Source organism: Macrosteles quadrilineatus, unplaced genomic scaffold, assembly GCF_028750875.1.
Source record: "Macrosteles quadrilineatus isolate MER2022 unplaced genomic scaffold, UCM_ALF_1.0 Scaffold_4__1_contigs__length_99947679, whole genome shotgun sequence".
Classification (NCBI taxonomy): Eukaryota; Metazoa; Arthropoda; class Insecta; order Hemiptera; family Cicadellidae; genus Macrosteles; species Macrosteles quadrilineatus.
This window is the reverse complement of record NW_026542597.1, coordinates 56910174-56931288: the sequence shown is the minus strand read 5'-3', so window position 1 is coordinate 56931288 and position 21115 is coordinate 56910174. Positions and strand designations below refer to the sequence as shown.

The window sequence follows — 21115 nt, the reverse complement described above, 5'->3', positions numbered from 1 at the left end:
TTTCGTCATATTGCTATTTGCTTGATTAACAAACAAAGCTAGAAAACAAAATAATTGTTTTATAAGGATAACCTCTCAAAACGACTTCCAGCTTCCAGCTGGTTTTCAATTCTGCTAATGAAAATAAGCAGCTTTTTAGTGAGATGCTATCCTTATAACTGTGAGTTTACGCGTAATAGTAGTTTAGCCCGTTTAGCCTGAGTAAACAGGTGACCGACGCCGAGCAACGCTGCTGTCTTCATTGTTAAAATACTTAAAATCACGACTATCAAAACAGAGATAGTTTATTAAAACAAAACCACGAATATAAACGTTCCCGGTATGGATCATAAACATAAACAAATGATGTAACTACGTCTGTTACTGTTTGTATTTTGGATGACGAAAATATTTTTTACGCCATACTACACTGTTTTAACGAACTTCCCACGCAAGTATTTAGTCCAGAAAACAGCTGTTTGCCGCCAGCTTAATCAAATGGGGTTTCATTGCGTACTACTGTTATGCAATGAGTTTTACCGGACACCAATCAGCGGGAAACGGACTTTCGGCCTGCGCTGCCCCTGACTCGGCCTGGGCTGCCCCTATTATGTGGTGTAAAGGGTAGGTTTCTCGGGAGTAGGTACCTGACCTGAGCTTACGCTTTACCCACTAAATCCCAGGAATCTCCCGGAAATACCTGTGGGGTGGTGGACAGGGTCGTCGACACAGGAAACAGGGCAAATAGCATTGGAGCCAACCTTCTAGGAAATACATTACTATTGTATTAGAATACTGCTGTAATCTTTGGCATTAACGACTCAGGAAGTGATGGTGTCTACGGGTGGTGGATATCCGCCCCAAATAAACCTATTTTTGTTTCAAAATTTTAGATTCAAAAATACGCAAATTCTTACTACATATAATAAATCTTTTATGCTTCTTTTAATACTGTAGTAGTGGAGAACTACCGGTTTAACAGCACTTGGGGCGTTTTTTCCCATAAGAATAACATGGGGATCATTTTTTGGCCACCAAAACCAAAAATCCTGATCTTTGCCTAAATATCCCTATATAATTGTCAAACCTTATTTCTTACTTATTCCCTATAAATATATTCGATATTAAGCTAAAAAAGCTATTTCTTACATTTATTTACCCTTACAAGTGTACATTTAGAGTAGATACAATAGGACAATATGACACCACTTTAGGCATGTTTTCCCCATAAGAATAACATGGTGAGCTTTTTTTGACCACTTTTTTAAAAATCCAGCTCTCGGCCTATACAAGCCTATATAAATGTTCAATACCATTGTACAACACTATTAAAATTTCAAATCCATATCCATTCACATGTATATTCTCAAAATCATCAACTTGACAGTGCGAGGTTTGTACGCGAACTCGGGCGCGCTCCCGGCTTATGACGTGCTCCCTTGGACATCCTTAGTGGAAATCCATGAGTTCTGGCTACTTGGGAACCCAAGCCATTTGACATACAACGAATCACCTTTTTTCCTAATTATCTTCTCTACCAAATACATGTCCTTATACTTGGTCTTTAACAACTCCTCTGTATAGAAGCCTCCCCTGATTATATTGCCATTTTCATCTTTCAAGATATAAGTCACAGGCTTTGTATTCTTAACTTCTGCTATTGTAAATAGTTCCCCTGTCCAATTTGGAGTATAACCTTTACTAAAAACATGTTTATACTTGGAAATCCTTACGCTATCACCTACCTTATATCTTGGCTTTTTAACTTGCTCTACTTTAGAAGTCCTTTCATGCAACCTCTCATGCACATATTTACTATTTTTAACATTCACTTGGTTAGGCTTCATTCCTATAGATCTATGCACTTTATTATTATATTTTCGAATTAACTTTGGAAGTAAATCCAACCATTTATAACTCCCCTGAGCACTAAATTCCCTATATAACCAATTCTTTAAAGTTCTCTGAAACCTCTCCACAATTGCAGCCTTAGTTGTAGAAAATGTGTGATAGTGATTAATATTTAATTGTTTCATTAGTTTGCTAAAATATTGATTAAAAAATTCTTTTCCATTGTCAGATTGAATGTTTTTAACCCCCTTTGGTAGAATGGTTTTAATGGCTTCTGTAACCACCAAACCCGTCTTATTCTTTAGTGGAGCAGCATAAGCTTTTTTAGAAAATGTATCTATTAAAGTTAAAATATATTTATTGCCAGAATTTTCTCTAGCATAGTTTTGCATATCAATTAAATCTATTTGTACGGTTTCATTTATACCTAATACTTTGAAAGACCTTCTAATGAAATTCTTTCTTGCAGGCTTATGAAGTTCGTATGCAATTTCATTCATTTTTTATAACATCATCCTTTCCTGTAACTCTAAATACATCACCATTAGCCCCAATCAATAGATTATCTTCCATTCTTTTAAATACATAGTTTTCTGGTATATATGGTCTATTATCTATATACTTAAATCCACTCAAAGATGTAGGGTCGGCAACTAATAAATCAGGATTATATTCCATCAAATTAAAAATTTTTTCTCCATATACAAATTTTGATCCATCGTAATGCATAGATTGTGACATTAGACAAATATCATCCAAATGTTCCCCCTCTGGTAGATTTCTTATGAATTGTTTTTTGGCATCCCAACATTTTTCTTTTTTATCAAAAGTTATAGTCTGTTCTTTTATAACACAGTCAGTGTCATCAATGGCAGGTTTAACACGTACTAACCTTTTACTATTAAAACTCCAATAGCCTGCTTCCATTTTTGGAACTTGTGAAACATTCACAGCATCTTTACTATCTGTACCTTCCATCAAATTACTAATTTTCTGTTTCTTCGCATTCCAAACACCATTCTCTGATTCTAAAAATTCATAATTATTATTGTCTTGTACAAATTTACCATCTTCTTTTCGTATTAAAGTCTGTTGTAAAGTGGGCACATCATCTAAACTTTCACCCTTTTCCACATTAGTAATTTTCCGTTTCTTAGCATTCCAAATACCATTCTCTGATTCTAAAAATTCATAATTATTATTGTCTTGTACAAATTTACCAGCTGTTCGTATTAAAGTCTGTTGTAAAGTGGGCACATCATCTAAACTTTCACCCTTTTCCACATTAGTAATTTTCCGTTTTTTAGCATTCCAATTTTTATTCTTGGATTCTAAAAACTCATATTTAGTTTTACCTTGTAAGAAGACATCACCTTTTCTAGTTAATGTCTGTCCCAAAGTTGATACATCATCTACAAACTCCCCATCTTTAACATTACCAAGTTTACGGTTTAAACCATTCCAACTATCGTCTTGTAAATTTAAAGTAGGTTCACTACTAGCCCTGGGTTCTGCAGGCTTATTATATGGATTATATAAACGATAAAATTTATCTATAAACATATTTTTATTTAATAAATAATTCCACTTTCTCTCAATTCCTCAATAATGGAATCTATTTCATTATCCACTCCTGAGTTACCGGCTTGGCGACTTAGCCAAAGAAGTCTTAACCTATCTACAAGCTCATTAGGATCATCCCAATAAATATAGTCTATTTTCTTACCAGTCACTTGTCTCAAACCTTCACCAACAGATTTAAATAGAGGTTTAATTATATTAAGATATTTAGTATGTCTATTACTTGAAATTGGTGCACCATCTTTGTAACTCTTTAAATGTCCATTTGTAGCTTCCAAAATTTCTTTATAATTTTGCAAATCAGCCGGAGTATAATCCTCAGGTTCTTTTAAAGTTAACAATTGCCACAAGCCTTTTGTCCCCTTGTAGGTTTTATTTGCAATTGTAACATCATCATTGGCAATATCAACTTCCTTATTTCCAATAAAAAATTTATTTGCTTCTCGTCTAATACCATATGTGGTGTCTGTCATACTACTTTTACTGAGGTAATTTCCTAAATAGTCTGATGCTAAAAGACCAAAATCTAATTTCTGTGGAGTAGATTGTTGTAATGGTTGTAATCTTGGTATTATTGGTATTCTAGATGGAGTCATTGGGAGAATCTCTATTCGAGGCCTCTCTGTTTTGGCGATTTTTTTTAATTCTTGTAATGGCTCTATTAAAGGTTGGAATGTTTGGAACCTCTCTTCAGCCTCTAGAAACTTGCCACGTTTTAAAGCTCTATATTTCTCTCGTATTTGATTTGCAGAGTCAACCAATTCTTGTTGAATGTTTTTCATCTTTTATTTACATTTTATTTATCTCATTTGACAAAGGATTGTACTCAAACACTTTATCATGTATTATCAAACAATATGCAGATGTATTTGCTGGCACATTTTCTGCAGTTTCAATCTCTAATTTAATATCAACAATTCCTTCCTTCACTGTTTCGTTCTGTCTAGAACAGTCTATTACAATTAGTGGATATTTCTTCATAAACTCAGCCCTACTAATCATAGGATCTGGGATAGTATTATAGTAAGTCTCTCTAAACCTCATAAACATCTCATAAGCTTTAGAGACATCTCCATTTTCAAAGTCGAGATTTAAATCACTATAAGGATAATATTCAGAGTTTAGAAATACTTTGAGATTTTTTAACTTACAGTGATCAAATTCATCAGTTCTTTTCCGTGCACTATTATCCCTAGCTGTTTGGAAACCAAATATAATATACCTAGGCTTCTCCAAACTTGAAGATGTCTTTACTGACCATGTATGTCTTGTAGTATTGGGATATGATGGAAGTTCATGCAACTCTAAGCTTCTAAATGCAATTTGCAAATTTTTATTTTGCAGTAACATCTTTTGTAATTGTAACTTCTCCCCATCTGATGGTATTACATGTGGCATCACCCATTGAATTGAGTTAAGTGTAATTTTAGGAATCATATCAGCAGTACCACTGGCTGGAGCACTAGTGGTTGTTAATATACAATTCAAATCATTTTTGGATCTTTTTAACACCAATTCTTGTTTGACATTTACTAATACCTTATTAAAATCCTCAAATACACCCATTAACAGTTCTAATGGCAAACAAGTACTAAACTTGCCACTTTTATGGAACTCTTTTAAATTCGTGTCAGAATCAAATGCCACATTTGACAATTTAGTAGTTTTATTGTAAGAGCTCAATATTTTCATAAGACTAGAAATTCCTGGGTTTCTTACAATGTCTATTTCTTTACCTGCGACTTCATATCTAATTTCATCAAATAAGAATGCAAATGCATTATTTATAAAATGACCTTTATCATGATTTTCAATTTCTCCCTTAATATACAGATAACTCCTACACGGGAGAGTTAGCAAATCTTGATTATTAATACATATTCGAATTTCATCGGAATTATTTATTGCTAAAGTGTTGTGGGGAACATAGGAGTGATTTGTAATTTTAACCACACTATCGTCGAATTGGGATTTCCCTGTAACGTCTAGAAAATCTTCCATTTTTATTAATAGAAAATTTTAACTTTAGTCCTATTGATCGTAGGAACCTAGCATTTTGTACACTTATAGATAAATTCTTATAAATTCTCATATCTTTTTTATATGACAAGTAATTGTAGTTTCTTCTCCATTAAAGTCAATTGCCTTGTCATGCTGATCGGCAAATGTAATACTGACAACATCTAAACTTCTCTTATTTACAGGAAAATATATAATATTTCTTGGAACTTCAATAATTTTGTAGCCAGGAGGAGCTTCTGGATAAAAGCTATGTATGGTGTGTGATTTGTTTCCGTTTAAATAGGACCCGTTTGCAATATTACATTTTACTCTAATCACATTTACATTATTAATGTTTATTTTATTTGTAGATTCAAACTGAACACCAGGAGTAGAAACACCTTTAAATCCCAATAAAACAGACCCTAAACATGGTTTTGTAAAATCAAACACGTGGCTAGAAAGTAATGTCGCTTTCATAGTTTTATTATTAGCTGTAAGGAAAAAGTCTGGGATTTGCTTTTGAATTTCCTTTGCAAGCTCAACCACCTCATATGTTCCTTCAGAAATTTCTATTGTAACTGGAGCTTTGTGGTCATAATAGAAAACATCATCACCTTCTTCAATGGTTAATTTGTTGCCTTTAAGTTGATTTAATTTTGGAATAAGCCCTTTGAATAAAAGTTTGACTTTAGTATTAATTAATGCTTCTCCATTCTTATGTATTATAACTTTAAGTTTACCATCTAATAACTGGTTTAAATCATCAACTAAGATCTCTCCCTTTGGTAATGTTTTTTTCTCTACTTTGTAATATGTTAAAGTATTAAGTGGTTTTTTTACATTAAATATAGAATTATAACTTTGAAAATCTACTAATCCAATTACATAATCATCATTTAATTCTATGGGAGGAAAGAACACTGACTTTAGCTCTGGCTCTGTACCCGAAAATGTTATAGTAAATGAATCCATTTTTATAAACACAAATTTTTTATGAATGATAAACATAAAATTCCACAAATAGAACTATTTAAATCTTGTATTTGATCGGTTGTATAGAATATTTTATGTCCCTCAAAATATTTAATTACTTCTTTTGGAGGTTGGATTCCAAATGGGTCAAAATAAATTACAATATCTTTATTTTTACGATATGCTGTCCAATGTGTGCCAGATGAACTGTCTAAATTAACTATTCCGCACTCTTTTACTTTTGGTGTTAGATTTTTTAGCTCGTTTTTTAGGTACACCCCCCGGAAGTGAGGCACGTCTTTTGCGGCCTCTAACAGCTGGTAGTTGTCCATCTTTTTTATTAAATTTTAATCCCATTCCCATTTTTGCTTTTGCCTTCATCAAATTTGTCACCGCATAAGCTGCAGCTCTTTCAGCAAGATTTGCGTCATTTGCCGTTACTCTAGTCCAAGCTAAGTCTGCTAATCTCATGTCTGCTTTGTTCCGAGCAGCGGTATCGGGATTATTCATGTAGAATATGTCATGCTCTTTACAATAAGAGTCTAGTTTATTTTTTGGAGGTACATTTTTGGCTAGATTTTGACGTATATTCGTTCCAGGTCCACAGTACCGATATGATGGTATGTGAAGTGGAAATGGAAGGTTATTTATAAGAGTATTCAATAGCCCTCGACCCCTGTAAGGCTTTAAGAATAAACCTTTGCCCTTTTTACATGTTTTCTTATTATTTTTCACCATTTTTATTATATAAAAAATGTCTTTTATTCAACAAAAACATAAATTTAAAATAGTACATACTAAGGAAAATATACCAAAGAAGTTGGGTCTATTTCCTACCAATATTCGATGTGTTATTTGTGGTCCAAGTGGAAGTGGGAAGACGGTTGTAATTTACAATTTAATTGTGAAAAAGGAAGGATTAAAATTTACAAACTTATATTTAATATCTAAATCTTTAGAACAAGAAAAATATAAAAAAATAATTGAAATATTTAGTTTGTGTGACGAAGTGAAATTACACACGTGTACTGACTGTGAAATCACACCAAATGATGTAAAATCACAGTCAGTTGTTGTATTTGATGACATAAATAGTCAAAATATTACACAATTTTTTTCAATGGGTCGACATAAAAATATTAACTGTTTTTACTTGTGTCAATCTTACAGCAAAGTACATAAACATTTACGTGATAATGTAAATTTCCTAATATTATTTAAACAAGATGATTTAAATTTAAAACATGTATATAACAATCATGTTGGTAATGACTTTTCATTTAACCAATTTAGAAATCTCTGTCATCAATGTTGGGATAAAACTAAATATGGCTTTTTTGTAATAGACAAAGAAAGGTCAAAGAATAATGGCAAATATAGATTTATGTTTGATCAATTTTATAATGACCAAGCGCAAGAGTATTGATGCCATCTTCCAGAATAAACCTCTTGTCATCGTCAAACGATAGTACTTTCTTATTCATAGTTAAGGTTTGAAGATGATGATTTGTAGATTTAATTCTTGTCACATTCTCATAATAATCTTGCCCAGTTGCAAGACAGTTTAAATAATGTTGATGTCTGAGGAGATGTTTAACTGTAGCACCATCAGCTCCTTTAGCTTTTTTGACCTCTAAAGCTTGCTTGTCTTCTTCATATAACCATTTTAGAGGAATATAAGAATATAACTTTGGTCTTAAACCACAATATTCATACATAATATGACCATCTAATTCGTCTTTAAACTTGCCAGTGACTTTTTTATTTTTATCAGAGTATAAGAAATGGTCTTTACTATATCCAGAGGTATCAAAAAAGTGCAAGTCACATTCTATTTCCTTGTAAAAGTCCTCTGTAACTATAGAATACATTAAAGAATCTGTATCAGTCATAAGAAATCTTTTGTTCTTAAATTTTGACATATAATTATAGTGGAAATCATACATTATTACTTTACTAATATCCAAAATGGTCATTCCCAAATATATCGGCTTATTAAACTTTACAACTAATTTATTTAAATGTATAGCATGTAAATTGTTATTGAACTTTTTGCTACAGTCAAACCTTGGATTAGTGACATATTTTGTTAATAGTGACTCATCCTTGAGATATATATCACGAAACTTGCGTTGGTTCATAATTGTTCGACCAAAGAGACTATTATTTAACAATTTGTAAAAGTCTTTTTCGAAATCATTTTTAGCACATTTGCGTTTTTCAATATTAAAATTAATATAGGGTGCAAGCCATTTTGATTGTCTAAATTTTAAAATTCTATGGTATTTTGTAGCAACCAAACCCAATTCCTCATATTTTTGTAATGCTTTATAATGTAAAATATATTTAGTTTTGTCATTTAAATTAGGTATTAATTTGCCATTCATTTTCTCAGGTGCTAATGGATAGTCATTATGTAAATCATGTAAGTTTTTATCATATTTTAAATCAACTTCTAAAATGTATCCAAACTCATCATTTTGATTGTTTTTGTATATTTTGTAGTCTATCTCATTCGTCCAACGAAATCCATCCACGGGTAGTGTCTCACACATAGCTGTGGAGTATAGCGAGTTACAATCTAAATATACTAAATACACACTCTCTTGTTTGGGGTCATAATGTTCACCCATATATCTATTATTGGCTTTAGCGTAACGTGTGGAAATCATACTGACTCCTCCTCTGATTGCACTTTCTATGAACAAATGCATGTCAATATCTTGAAATAATTGTAATTTTATGCCAGTCATTCTAAGACAGGCTTCCCATGTTAGTCCTGGAAGTGAATACATGTGTACGGGGTCAAGTTTGTAATCCTTTAAACACAGGTCTCTAAATGTCTCAAACACATCAGCCAGTAGCAATACATCTGTTTTAAGATATAAATCATGATATTCTTGTAAATTATGTATATTAAAATGGGTCCAGACATTTTTAGCATGTTCATATTCGTTGGAAGAGATATGTTCTTTAGTTAGAGTACTATAGAAGGCTTCAATTGGAGGTAGAGACTCTGCAAACTTATCTGGTCCTGTCATGTATTCATAAGGAAATACGCCTTTGCGTTGTAGTAGTGGATTGTCTATGAATCTAAATGTATTTAAATTGGAAGCTAATTTGTATAATGGAAGGGATAGAAAGTTGTAGGAATCCAAAAATACTAAATCATCAACAGAGAATGAAATGTACTTTTCCATATCCTTGGCTATGCAATTTAATTTACGATCAAACTTTCCCAAGTGTTGCATTATTAAATGTCCATCATAATTTTTCAAGTTATGGAAGAATACTGGTATTTTCTTTGTTACTTTATAGTTTAAATTGCAATCATTGTGGGCAGCTCCACGGTATTGGCCATTTGAATGACAATGTTCCCGTACCCTATCAAAATATAGAGGCTTTTCACAAATATGACAATGTGTTGAGTTTTGGAAAGATGCCTCTTGCTCAGGAGTCATTACAAGGGGGATATATATTGCCATTTGATTTTTAATGAAGTCATAAGTCTCAAACAACCTTTCGAAAAACACATCCATAACATTTTCGCCACTATATAACTCTTCAGAAATAATCTTAGAATCTTTTACTACGACAAATGCAAATCCAGATGGAGTATGGTTGTTAGAGTTTATAAAGCACTCAAAATCAGCATAAATTACAAATGGGGCTTTAAGTTGATATTTATAATTTTTAAATTGTAATGTATCTTGTTTAGACATTTCCACTCGTTGGACATCAAAGTTTTTACAATATGTTATATGACACTCCAATATATCATTAGTGTAAAAATGTTGCAAACATAACTTGCAAAAATGCTTCTTATGGTCATCTTTTGTAGAGTGGAACATTAACTTATCAAAATCACGAATTAAACAGTAATGTAATTTACGACCTTCTTGTAATAATAATAAATCTATATGAATATTACTATTTAGTTTAGTTGTTCTTAATGGATATATAAATTTATCATATTCAACCCCAAATACATTAACACTTATGTTATTTTGTATTTCAAATTTATCTATATCAGATATTTTCACAGGATACTTTATGTTTGTCATATTCAACTGACTTTCATAGGGTACATAATTAGAGACTCTATTAGCACTTTCATTAGAGTTCCTTGGATATAAAGCTGCTAAAATTGACCAAAGGAAGCATTTATTATCAGAATTTTTTATATTTAAAACTGCATGTTTTGATTGAATACTTTTTGGTGTGGGGATATATGACTTTGGAGTTAAAGGCTTATACTTATAAACATGCAACTGCCAATATTTAGTATGGTCATATATCCATCCACTGCCTTGGGCTTGATATTTATGAATCGACGCATCAATCTTTAAAAGTGCATTTTCAATTTGAGGCTTTAAATCTCTCTTCTCAATAGTTAAGGTAGTAAGGCTTCTAAAATCTGCAATACATTCTTTTTCATTAACTAATTTTCCATTTTGATCCATTGAATATTTTATAAATTTGATTCTCCTAACTAAAGTCCATTTTATTGGCAGAGGATAAGACTTCAGAGTACTTTCAAGGTCAACTCTAATCGATTCACCAACAAATTTTATCATTGTGTATGGACAATTGTTACAAGAATTGACATGTCTTTTAAAATGTCCAACAACATTTCTTTTACAAAAATTACAACTTTTGTGTCTTTGTAATATATGAGATTTTAAAGCCACATTATTATCACAGATTAAATTGCAAACTTTGCACAGTTTCACCTTCATTTGATGAATTACCTTGTAGTGGCGAATCAGGTTACTTTTGGTGGAGAGCGACACGGAGCAGTGTTGACAGGTGGGCCTCATGGTCCAGAATGAAATATCACTCGGATGTCACTTCTATTTATAGACTTTTCGAAAATTTCAAAATTTTTGAAATTTTCAAAATTTTTAACTAGAAATTAAAGATTTTTAACAATTTAACTAGAAATTACTTCAACAGGAGGTCACCCACCCAGGACTTAATCAAGAGCTACCACTAGAGACGAGAAGACCAACCATGGGTCAGGAGCGAGAGCCCGGAGCATGCCCGCGCCGTGAGCCGGGAGCGCGCCCGAGTTCGCGTACAAACCTCGCACTGTCAAGTTGATGATTTTGAGAATATACTTGTGAATGGATATGGATTTGAAATTTTAATAGTGTTGTACAATGGTATTGAACATTAATATAGGCTTGTATAGGCCGAGAGCTGGATTTTTAAAAAAGTGGTCAAAAAAAGCTCACCATGTTATTCTTATGGGGAAAACGTGCCTAAAGTGGTGTCATATTGTCCTATTGTATCTACTCTAAATGTACACTTGTAAGGGTAAATAAATGTAAGAAATAGCTTTTTTAGCTTAATATCGAATATATTTATAGGGAATAAGTAAGAAATAAGGTTTGACAATTATATAGGGATATTTAGGCAAAGATCAGGATTTTTGGTTTTGGTGGCCAAAAAATGATCCCCATGTTATTCTTATGGGAAAAAACGCCCCAAGTGCTGTTAAACCGGTAGTTCTCCACTACTTACTGTGATAGTGGTTTTTAGTACTGTATTATGACAAATTTAAATGTAAAATACTTGCAGTTATTTGAACTTGAATTCATTATTTCTTAGGCCGCGAACGCTAAATATGTAACAGATGTTCGTGTACAGTAGTTAACACATTGGGTGCGGCGGTATCCATATGGATACCTGGAGTCCATCACGTAGAGGCGGCGGTATCCATATGGATACTTGGGTCCTCCTGAACTTCAATATTTTCCTGTGGCTCAGCCGTTTGATATTTCGAACTAATACTTTGTAGCCACCTGCGTTGACACAGTTGAATGACCGAGGTGACCTTGGTTTCTATTTTTGTCGCGTTATCAGTAGGGGGGGCGGGATGGGGGTGGGCGAGCGCGCCACGTGCGTTTGTTTACGACCCTTTGCAGAATGTTTCCACGTTAGCGTGTAGTGGGTGACTTGCTTTTTGTTGTGTTGTAGGTTAGTAGTAAAATTTCCCCATAAAATCCCCGTCTGGCAAACTTAAAAATCAACTTTTTGTCCCGTCTTTCTCCCTCCAATTGTTAATACGATGGGACCGGCTACGTTCCAAGCAGTGCTGCTATATGTGAGTGTTTAGCGAACTACGTCGACTCTTGTTATAAAACAGGACATCACCGCACGTTATTTGCTATTCGTCATACCGAAATATGAGAGCCAATCACCCGGCAATCAGGTTTGTTCGACGCTGCGGGCTGCGCCGCACTGGGGCTACGCCTGCTGTTTGATGGCCCGCAGCGAACGTGTTAAACAATAAAAAATAGTGCATTTCATCACTAGAGGGTACCTATTTAACAGTACTGTATTACGAAACATTTATATGTAAAATACTTGTAGTAATTTGAGCTTGAATTCTTTATTTCGTTGGCCGCGAACACTAGATATAAAAGTAACAGATGTTTGTGTAAGGTAGTAAAACAATACAAAATAGTGCATTTCATCACTAGAAGGTGTCTATTTAACTTTACTGTATTACGAAACCTTTAAATGCAAAATACTTGTAGTAATTTTAACTTGAATTCTTTATTTCGTTGGCTGCCGTACGCTAAATTTTGGCCGTAAAAGTTTAATTTTGATACTTTAACATAATTTGATATTACTTTGTAATTTTGATATTTTGTTCTGTGTTATTTCACCTAATAACAACAGTACATTTAATTCCATCCAACATAATTTTTGTTGGAAATGCACAATGCTGAATTGTGTGTTCCAATCATTAAATTGCAAATTACATTAATTAATTGTTGAATGAAATGCATAGGGGCATTTAATTCCATCCAACTGAATTTTCTGATTTTGTATATAACAAACTGTAAATTTCTTTTATTGATTGTAAATATCTACATCACTAGAAGCCTTTTTGTAGTAATTGATCATTTAAACACTGCAGTTACAAGTTTAATTTTAATATTTTGATGTACCAATACACCAGACTGTTAATTAATATATAGGATTATATTTTAAACGCATTTTTATAACATACTTGTCTCTTGTTACATTGGTTTAGTTTTTAATTTCGTATTTTATACTTAGTGTTTATCTGGTTTTTACAAAATAAATTGTTATTTACTTTCACTTTGTATTTGCTTGTAAATAGGACACTACCAGAAGTTTTTTTAGGTAAACATTATTTTAAACACTGCAGTTTTTTGTTTACCTTACACCGGACTGTAATTTAATTAAAGTAGGCCTATCATTATTTTTATACTACGTCTCTTGTTTAAATTATCTGAATGAATGTACTACGAATGTACATTCAGCTGTTAAACTACAATTCACACTATAAACTGAAACAAGAGGTTCTACCCGTGAATTCACGGGTGAACAGAAACCACCATTAAATTAATTTAATCAACTTTGACTTTATATTTCATTTAAAGGGCCCAAGTTCGAGAAATTTTTATGTGAAAGGATGTTAAAGGCAGTGGAACCTTCATACCTTACGTCCTAAGGTTGGCCGAGGTTGTACCTGAACACGCAGCTCTCTCTCACGACATCTTTAATACTTTTCAATGAAATTGCGATCTGTTAAAGATCGGTGACAACCTCTTGGAACGAACAACATACATGGTTTGTTCATCTTATAGTCATTATGGTTCGAATACCTTTAGTTACTCACTTGTAACAAACAGCTATAAATAGCTTCACTGTCCATTCACCGCGACTCTTTTAAGAACGTAATAGTATATTACGTTACTAGTCCTGAAAATAAGTGTTTACCGGACGAGTGTGGTCGTTCCCGTGCGAGACGAAGTCGAGTACGGGATTACCATACGAGTCCGGTAAACACATTTTGGACGAGTTACGTACGATAGTTTACGCCATACTACTTAATTCGTACAAATCCTTATATATTTCCACCAACTAAAGGACTAAACATCACCAGTCATAACCTCTAAGAGAGGTTATGTTTTTGTTTATAACCAATCATTGCCACGCAAATACAGTATAATCAGCTGATTGGTGTCCGGTAAAACTCATTGCAGAACAGTATTACGCAATGAAACCCCATTTGAATAAGCTGGCGGCAAACAGCTGTTTTCTGGACTAAATCCTTGCGTGGGAAGTTCGTCAAAATAATGTGGCGTAAAAGTAAATAATAAAATAAGTAAACAAAAATGTAAACAAACAAACTATATTGTCGATTGCATTGGCCAGCTGTTGTTCACTAAATTAATCAAATAATAACTTCCAAAACATGCAAGGCGTAGCCTTTTGAAAATCAGCCTGTGGGGCAGAGCCCTTAGCGAGTTCGTCCATATCAATACTTTTCGGCAAAATCTACACACTCTAAGCTTCATTTTGATATGCCATATGCCTATATTTTTATTTGGTAAATGGCCTTAACCGTTTACATAAAATTTGATTGTATCACTGTAATAATATAATATACTGTTGTATGGATAATATTTTTGTACTATTGAGTGGATGGATTCTTATGTAAACAAGCCTTGAAATCATATTAAGTGAGACTAATTCGTCAACGTTTGTGATTTATGAAAGCTATAGTGACAATAGGCGGATGGTGGCCCCACCTTCTGCAGTAGCCTATCTATAAAAGCTATAATGTATATACAAAACTATAATATCTATAACTAATATTATGATGGACAATTTATACATATCCACTGTTTTTGTATCTTGAACTGAGGTGACACATATGTCGTCAAATCGTCGTTAAAATTGGTTAACAACTGTTTAAATATACAACTTTTAGCACGGTGTTTGTAATTAAACTAGCCCAAACTTAGATTTAAATCCATCTAATACCTGCTCTTGCTCTGGAGTGCTCTGGGGCTCAGGTCCTTCTTGGAAGTACCGTACCTAATCCTATTCATAGTTTTTGGCCAGCTTGCTGTGTCAAACACTCCATATCACCCCTTCCCTACTTCCCTCTTACCCACAAAATCTTTTCAATTTACCTATAGGGAATCTTTTGGGGACAGCAGACTCAGAGCTACCCACGTTCCCTATTGTTTGTTGCGGAGGGTAAGTTTCTCATAATCACCCCAGGCCGAAAGTCCTACACTCCCAATCAGCTGATTATACTGTATTTTGTTGGCAATGAGTGGTTGTAGACAAAAACATAACCTCGCTTAGAGGTTATGACTAGTGATTTTTAGTCCTTTAATTGGTGGTAATATATAAGGATTTGTAGAGATTTAGTAGTATGGCGTAAACTATCGTACGTAACTCGTCCAAAATGTGTTTACCGGACTCGTATGGTAATCCCGTACTCGACTTCGTCTCGCACGGGAACGACCACACTCGTCCGGTAAACACTTATTTTCAGGACTAGTGACGTAATATACTATTTCCTACAGTCACCCGACAAAGTTGGCTTCCTTGTACTGTTTATAGTACAGAAAGCTGCTAATTGCTGCATATTTATACTTTGCCGTACGGTTTATACTTTGCCGTACGGTTTATACTTTGCCGTACGGTTTATACTTTGCCGTACGGTTTATACTTTGCCGCACATCAGGATTCCAACGAAACAACACAAAACAGCGTGGTTCTATTATGCACGTAATCCGTGTACGCTTGGAAATAGGTTGGCAACACTTAAAGATAATAATACCATTGACTATAAATCCTTAAGGATTTATAGTCAATGATAATACTATGAGCAGCTGATTGACTATTATAACTACGGTTTAACCTGTCATTTCGTGTTTATAGTTTCGGTATTTCTGAACTTTCTGGACTTTTCTTTTAAACGTTTTTAAAACATTCCTACGATCTTAATAAACAAGAAAATACCTTTAAAGCATTTTTTTAGGCGCGGAAACCATTTCAAATTACAAAAACATACGGAACTATATTCTCAAAACGCGGAGCACATTTTTTGCCGAGGAAAAATAGCGGAGTGATACGGACCGCGGGTACTACTTTCTCTAGGGCACCATTTGTGTTGCCAGCTGAACCTAAAAACGTGTTGTATAGTGTTTGAAAGACTAATTATTTATATGCTTTATAGTGACTGTAGGAAAAATATAATGTGTAACACGAGTGAAAAAGGCCTTTGCTGCACTCGCCTGCGGCTCGTGCGTAAACATTGCTCTCGTGTGCAGCAAAGTGCCACTTTCACCACTAGTTACACAAATAACTATATTTTAACGATTATACCTTTGTACCTTTTCCGTTATTCGACTGCCAGTTTATATTTATGTAGGTAATTTTTAGGTGACACTACACGATTATTGAAGTTTTAAGCTTGGTTCTAACCTAACACTTCATTTTTTAGATAGTTTCATTTTCGGAAAACATAGTTGTAGTCGTTGAAAATAAAAAGTCCAAATTGATTTATATCTTATGTCAAAGTCAATGATGAAGCTACACAAGTTGTGTAAGAAAGGCTATTATGGCAATAACTTTACCCGATAAAAATAAATAATATTTCCTTTCTAAAAATTAACTCAATGGAATTTCGGTAGAAAACACAGTTTTTCAGTTTATTTCAATCAAAATAGCAAGAGGTCAAAGAGTAACTGATATTTTTTATAATACCTTTTAGAGATATTTGATAGCTGTCAAAGTAATCCACCTGTGTGATGTCGGCTGCTAGGGCGAACTGCGGCAAGTCTTCCCTCTCATTGGCCCAGTCTGTCGCATAAATGAAGGCTTGCTGTGAGAAGCTTGCGTCTTCTTCGAACAGCCCACCTTCAAAATGAACAATAATTTTGTAGTTTGCAGTGGGGGTGTGTTATTCTACTTTTGTAAACAAAGACTTAATTTATTACGTTTTATGTTACCTTTGAGCACGCTCTCCGAGGACCAATCTTTGGACAAAACGTTTAAGAAAAAAAATCCTCACATGTTTTTGTAAATCTATGAAGGATTTGTAATGTCAACATTACGTTAGAGTTGCATGAGCGGTAACTCTATGTAACACTAGGGTAACTTTTAAAGGGATTTAGCTGGTCTTCGGGGGGGGGGGGGGGTTCTCTTCAAGGTTAGGCATGTTTCAAGGTGTGTATTTAACAAATCAAATTAGCAATTTTAATTTTTGTATAATTAAAGCAGTTGCGAAGAATCTTTTTTTCCTTATGGCAGTTGCATGTTGAAGTGTTATGGTCTGGAGTAATTTATACTTAGCAATCACTAACATCACACTCGGGGTGTAAACAAGGTATAAAGCGGTTTATATTTAGGGGAAGAGTGTTGTTTTATGGCTTCTCTTGGCAGATCTCCTTGGGCCATTTGGATTCTCCAAACTCAAAGTGTCACGAGCTTATAATAAACTTGGGCTAAAACTTTCTTTTGCCGTCTTTTGTTCGCTCAGTTACTTTGTGGAATTGTTCCTATGAAGCGAGTTTTAAAGTATTTTAGAATTTTTGAAGTTTGAGTTGGATAATACGCTCGAGTTTGTAGAATAAAACTTGCTTAAATTAAATATTATTATTTTATAAATTTAATAAAAATATGCTTAAATCAATAACCAAAGTAGTTTACGCAACTATTTCATAAAAATAGTGTTAACGACACGAGCAGAAAATTTAAGGTACGAGCCTTGGTGAGTGACTTAAAACTATCTACGAGTGTTTTAACACTATTTACGCGAGTTGCGTACACTACTTTACATACGACAGTGATTTAATTACTAAAAATCACTACTCATAACGTCCAAAAGAGGTTATATTTTCGTCTAAACCTCTCATTACCAATGACAGTGATGCAACAAACATTGTACCAAAAACTAATAGCACCACTCAAAAATTAAATTGGCCAAAATAGCTGATTATTTGAAGTTCGAATCATAAAAATTTCACTTCTTCTCTCTCAATCCTCGAACCTCATTGGTCCGTTATCCGTGTTGTTATGAGTAAAACTATGCTTTTAAGTAAACAATGCTGTTATGTGAAACTTTTCAATTCTAAGGACTGAACTGAAACGGCTAATTTAAAAAACGGTCGTAGGTAAAAGTATTTTGTTTTATTTAATTTAAGTAACCTTATTGATATGATAGTTTAAATCAATCGATGCTAAAAGAGACAGTAGTTTATAAATGTTTCACAGGTGGTTCACAAAACTAGAGAATTTAAGCATCGTCATAAATAAATAAGTTGTTTGAAGATGCAATAACACTGTGAATTATCGTGCCCGTGCCTTTCAAACTGCAAAATAAATACTCTACAGAGAATCCTAATTTGAGTTTTAAATTTAATCCTAAAGCCGAGTTTTCCTAGGTGCGGAAGAGGAGCGCGGAGAGCGGAGGGCGGAGAGCGGAAGAGCGATTAACATGGCATTCCGCTCCGCTTCTAGGACAACACTAACATTAAATAAATTACCTAAGGCAAGAGGAGTCCGCTCTCCGCGTTCCTCTCCGCGCTCCGCTTCCGCGTCTAGCTAAACCCGGCTTAAAAGAGTCTAAAAACAATGAAACTTCAACAACACAGTCGAAGGGGTTTTTAAATAGAGTGATGTCATAAGACGCCAGTAGGAAGATTTGTAGACAATCTAAACTCACGAGTAGGCCTATACCATTGAAAATACCATATTGCCCAGTAATATTTTTTTGTATCAGAGTTTATTTTACAATCTGTTCATAAGAATATAAGAACAATAAGTAAAATATTTAACAAAAAATTGGCAGGAAGCAATCACTTGTTCATCAAGTCTTGCCAAAGATTTGATCAATCATTTAAAGAAATCTGTAGCTCAGGTCCAACACATGAACAACACTTTTTAGTCTGGTTTTACACTGATCAAATACAAATTTATTATTGTTGCCATACAGCTGGGAACTATTCATTTTTGAAGCGAAAGAGATCAAATGTCCCGTTTCAATATGTTCATTATAAATAGCTCTTTATAAGGGACAAAAATCGTTTAAAGTATGATTTGTAAAAAAATGAAAATACAATCTTTATTACTTTATTATATATAGTTTTTCCTTGTAAACTATTAAAATAACTAAATTAATGGTATTTTTATATTAATGATTATTCTTGTTTTAGTATACAAGTAAAGATAGTTAGGTGAACAACAATAATAAAGCAAACACAGTTGTTGATTTAAATAAACAATAACAATATATTCTTACCAATTCTCCATTCCTCCTTAGACGCACAACAGGTGGCGAGACAAGTCAGCAATAGAACACACTGTCTTCGCATTGTTAACACTCATCTACGTCCACTGTCTCGATTCTCTTATCGACTGTTTTAAAAGTAAGAAATAGTACCGAACGAATGCACTTGGTAATATTACTTAAACTTGTGTAGGTTTATGATTAGAAAAAACAGCTTAAAAACGAAATTGCCTAGTCAATGCATAAAATTATAAATTTATTATAATTCAGTCATTGCATACATTTATTTGAAGTTTTCGTCGTTAACTACGAGACATATAAAGTAGGTATAAACTGCAAAACTTAGTACTCTAGCTTCAATAACTATTTTATATTCACAGTTGACCAATTTTGTTAATAATAACTATAGTAAAATATGTAAAAATAATTAAAACCTATCATTTCCCTTACGCGTGTACTATATACTATAGACGTATACCCACATGTCTTCCACCCACTGGGCTGTAGCCGTATAGCGTTCTGAAAGCGCGTTGGTGCGCGCGCGCAACTCTTGTTTTGTTTTGGTCCACTTGGTGCCGGATCTCGTTTCAAAACTTGACGATTGAGCCAACACTCACTAGATAGTTCCGCCTACTACTGGAGTACAATGGGCACGTTATCGACAGAAGGGAGATTTAGCGAGATAGATTACAAATAAAGACAACATTCACTAAAGATAAACTTGATGTAACAAATTCAGTTATAATATATACATGAATAAATTACACGGGATGAAAACATGTATCTGAAATTGAGTGTGTAATTTGTATCCAAACGTCACATTACACACACATTACACATTACGTTCAGGAACTATTTTCTGACGTTACAGAAGTGACGCTTTTGGTCATCATCTCGCCAACAATTTCATCAGATAGTTAATTATAACAGAGTACATTACACACACGTACACAATAGGTAACAAATAAACGCCAACGCTATAATACAACAAGCACAGAGGTTAAATAATTTAACTCAGTTGAAAACTACGTGGTAGGCTAAAGAACTTGAGAACGTGCTCGCCAGCTCATCAGCTGTAAATTTGGTTACACTAAACGCCAAATCTAAGTGTTCGACAACCAATTGACTGTGCTTTAATTAACGTACCAGGGCCGTCATCAAAAAGGTAACACTTGATCTTACCGTAAAGCTATTTATTTTATACCCAAAGCAGAAAATCATTGATTAAACATTCTTCCTTGTAGACTCATCTTTCTTATTGATCTGCTGTAGACAATTTTAATGTATAGTTATGCCAGGTAACGCTTGATTAGGTCCTCATATTCATCTATATAAATAAAATTAGAGTTTTGTCTGTACTTTGCTCAGAATTATATACTTTTAGGTTATTTTTACGTTTTATACATTAAAGAAGCAGAAACGAGTCTTATCTCTATTTCTGTCTGTCTGTCTGTCTGTCTGTCTGTCTGTCTTTCCCTTTGTCTGTAACACTCAAGATGGCATTTTACGCAATCTTCTCCGTGAAAACCAGAGTACCTATCAAGATCCAAGTCATTTTAATGTATTTACTGGATTGGCGAGAGTGTCTTTAGTGATTTAAATATAGCCTCACTACTTTGTAAATAAAATTACGGACGTTCAAAAATGCAGTTT

At 33.7% G+C, this 21115-nt stretch overlaps 1 protein-coding gene across 1 annotated transcript in view; it reads right to left on the bottom strand.

Annotated features, from left to right (window-relative positions):
• Positions 1-21115, bottom strand: part of LOC128992940 (glutamate receptor ionotropic, kainate 2-like) — a 59338-nt gene that overhangs the window by 29371 nt on the left and 8852 nt on the right. Inside the window, exon 5 of the mRNA XM_054416686.1 lies at positions 16939-17091. Coding sequence (XP_054272661.1) covers positions 16939-17091 — 153 coding nt within the window. The remainder of the gene's footprint in view (positions 1-16938; positions 17092-21115) is intronic.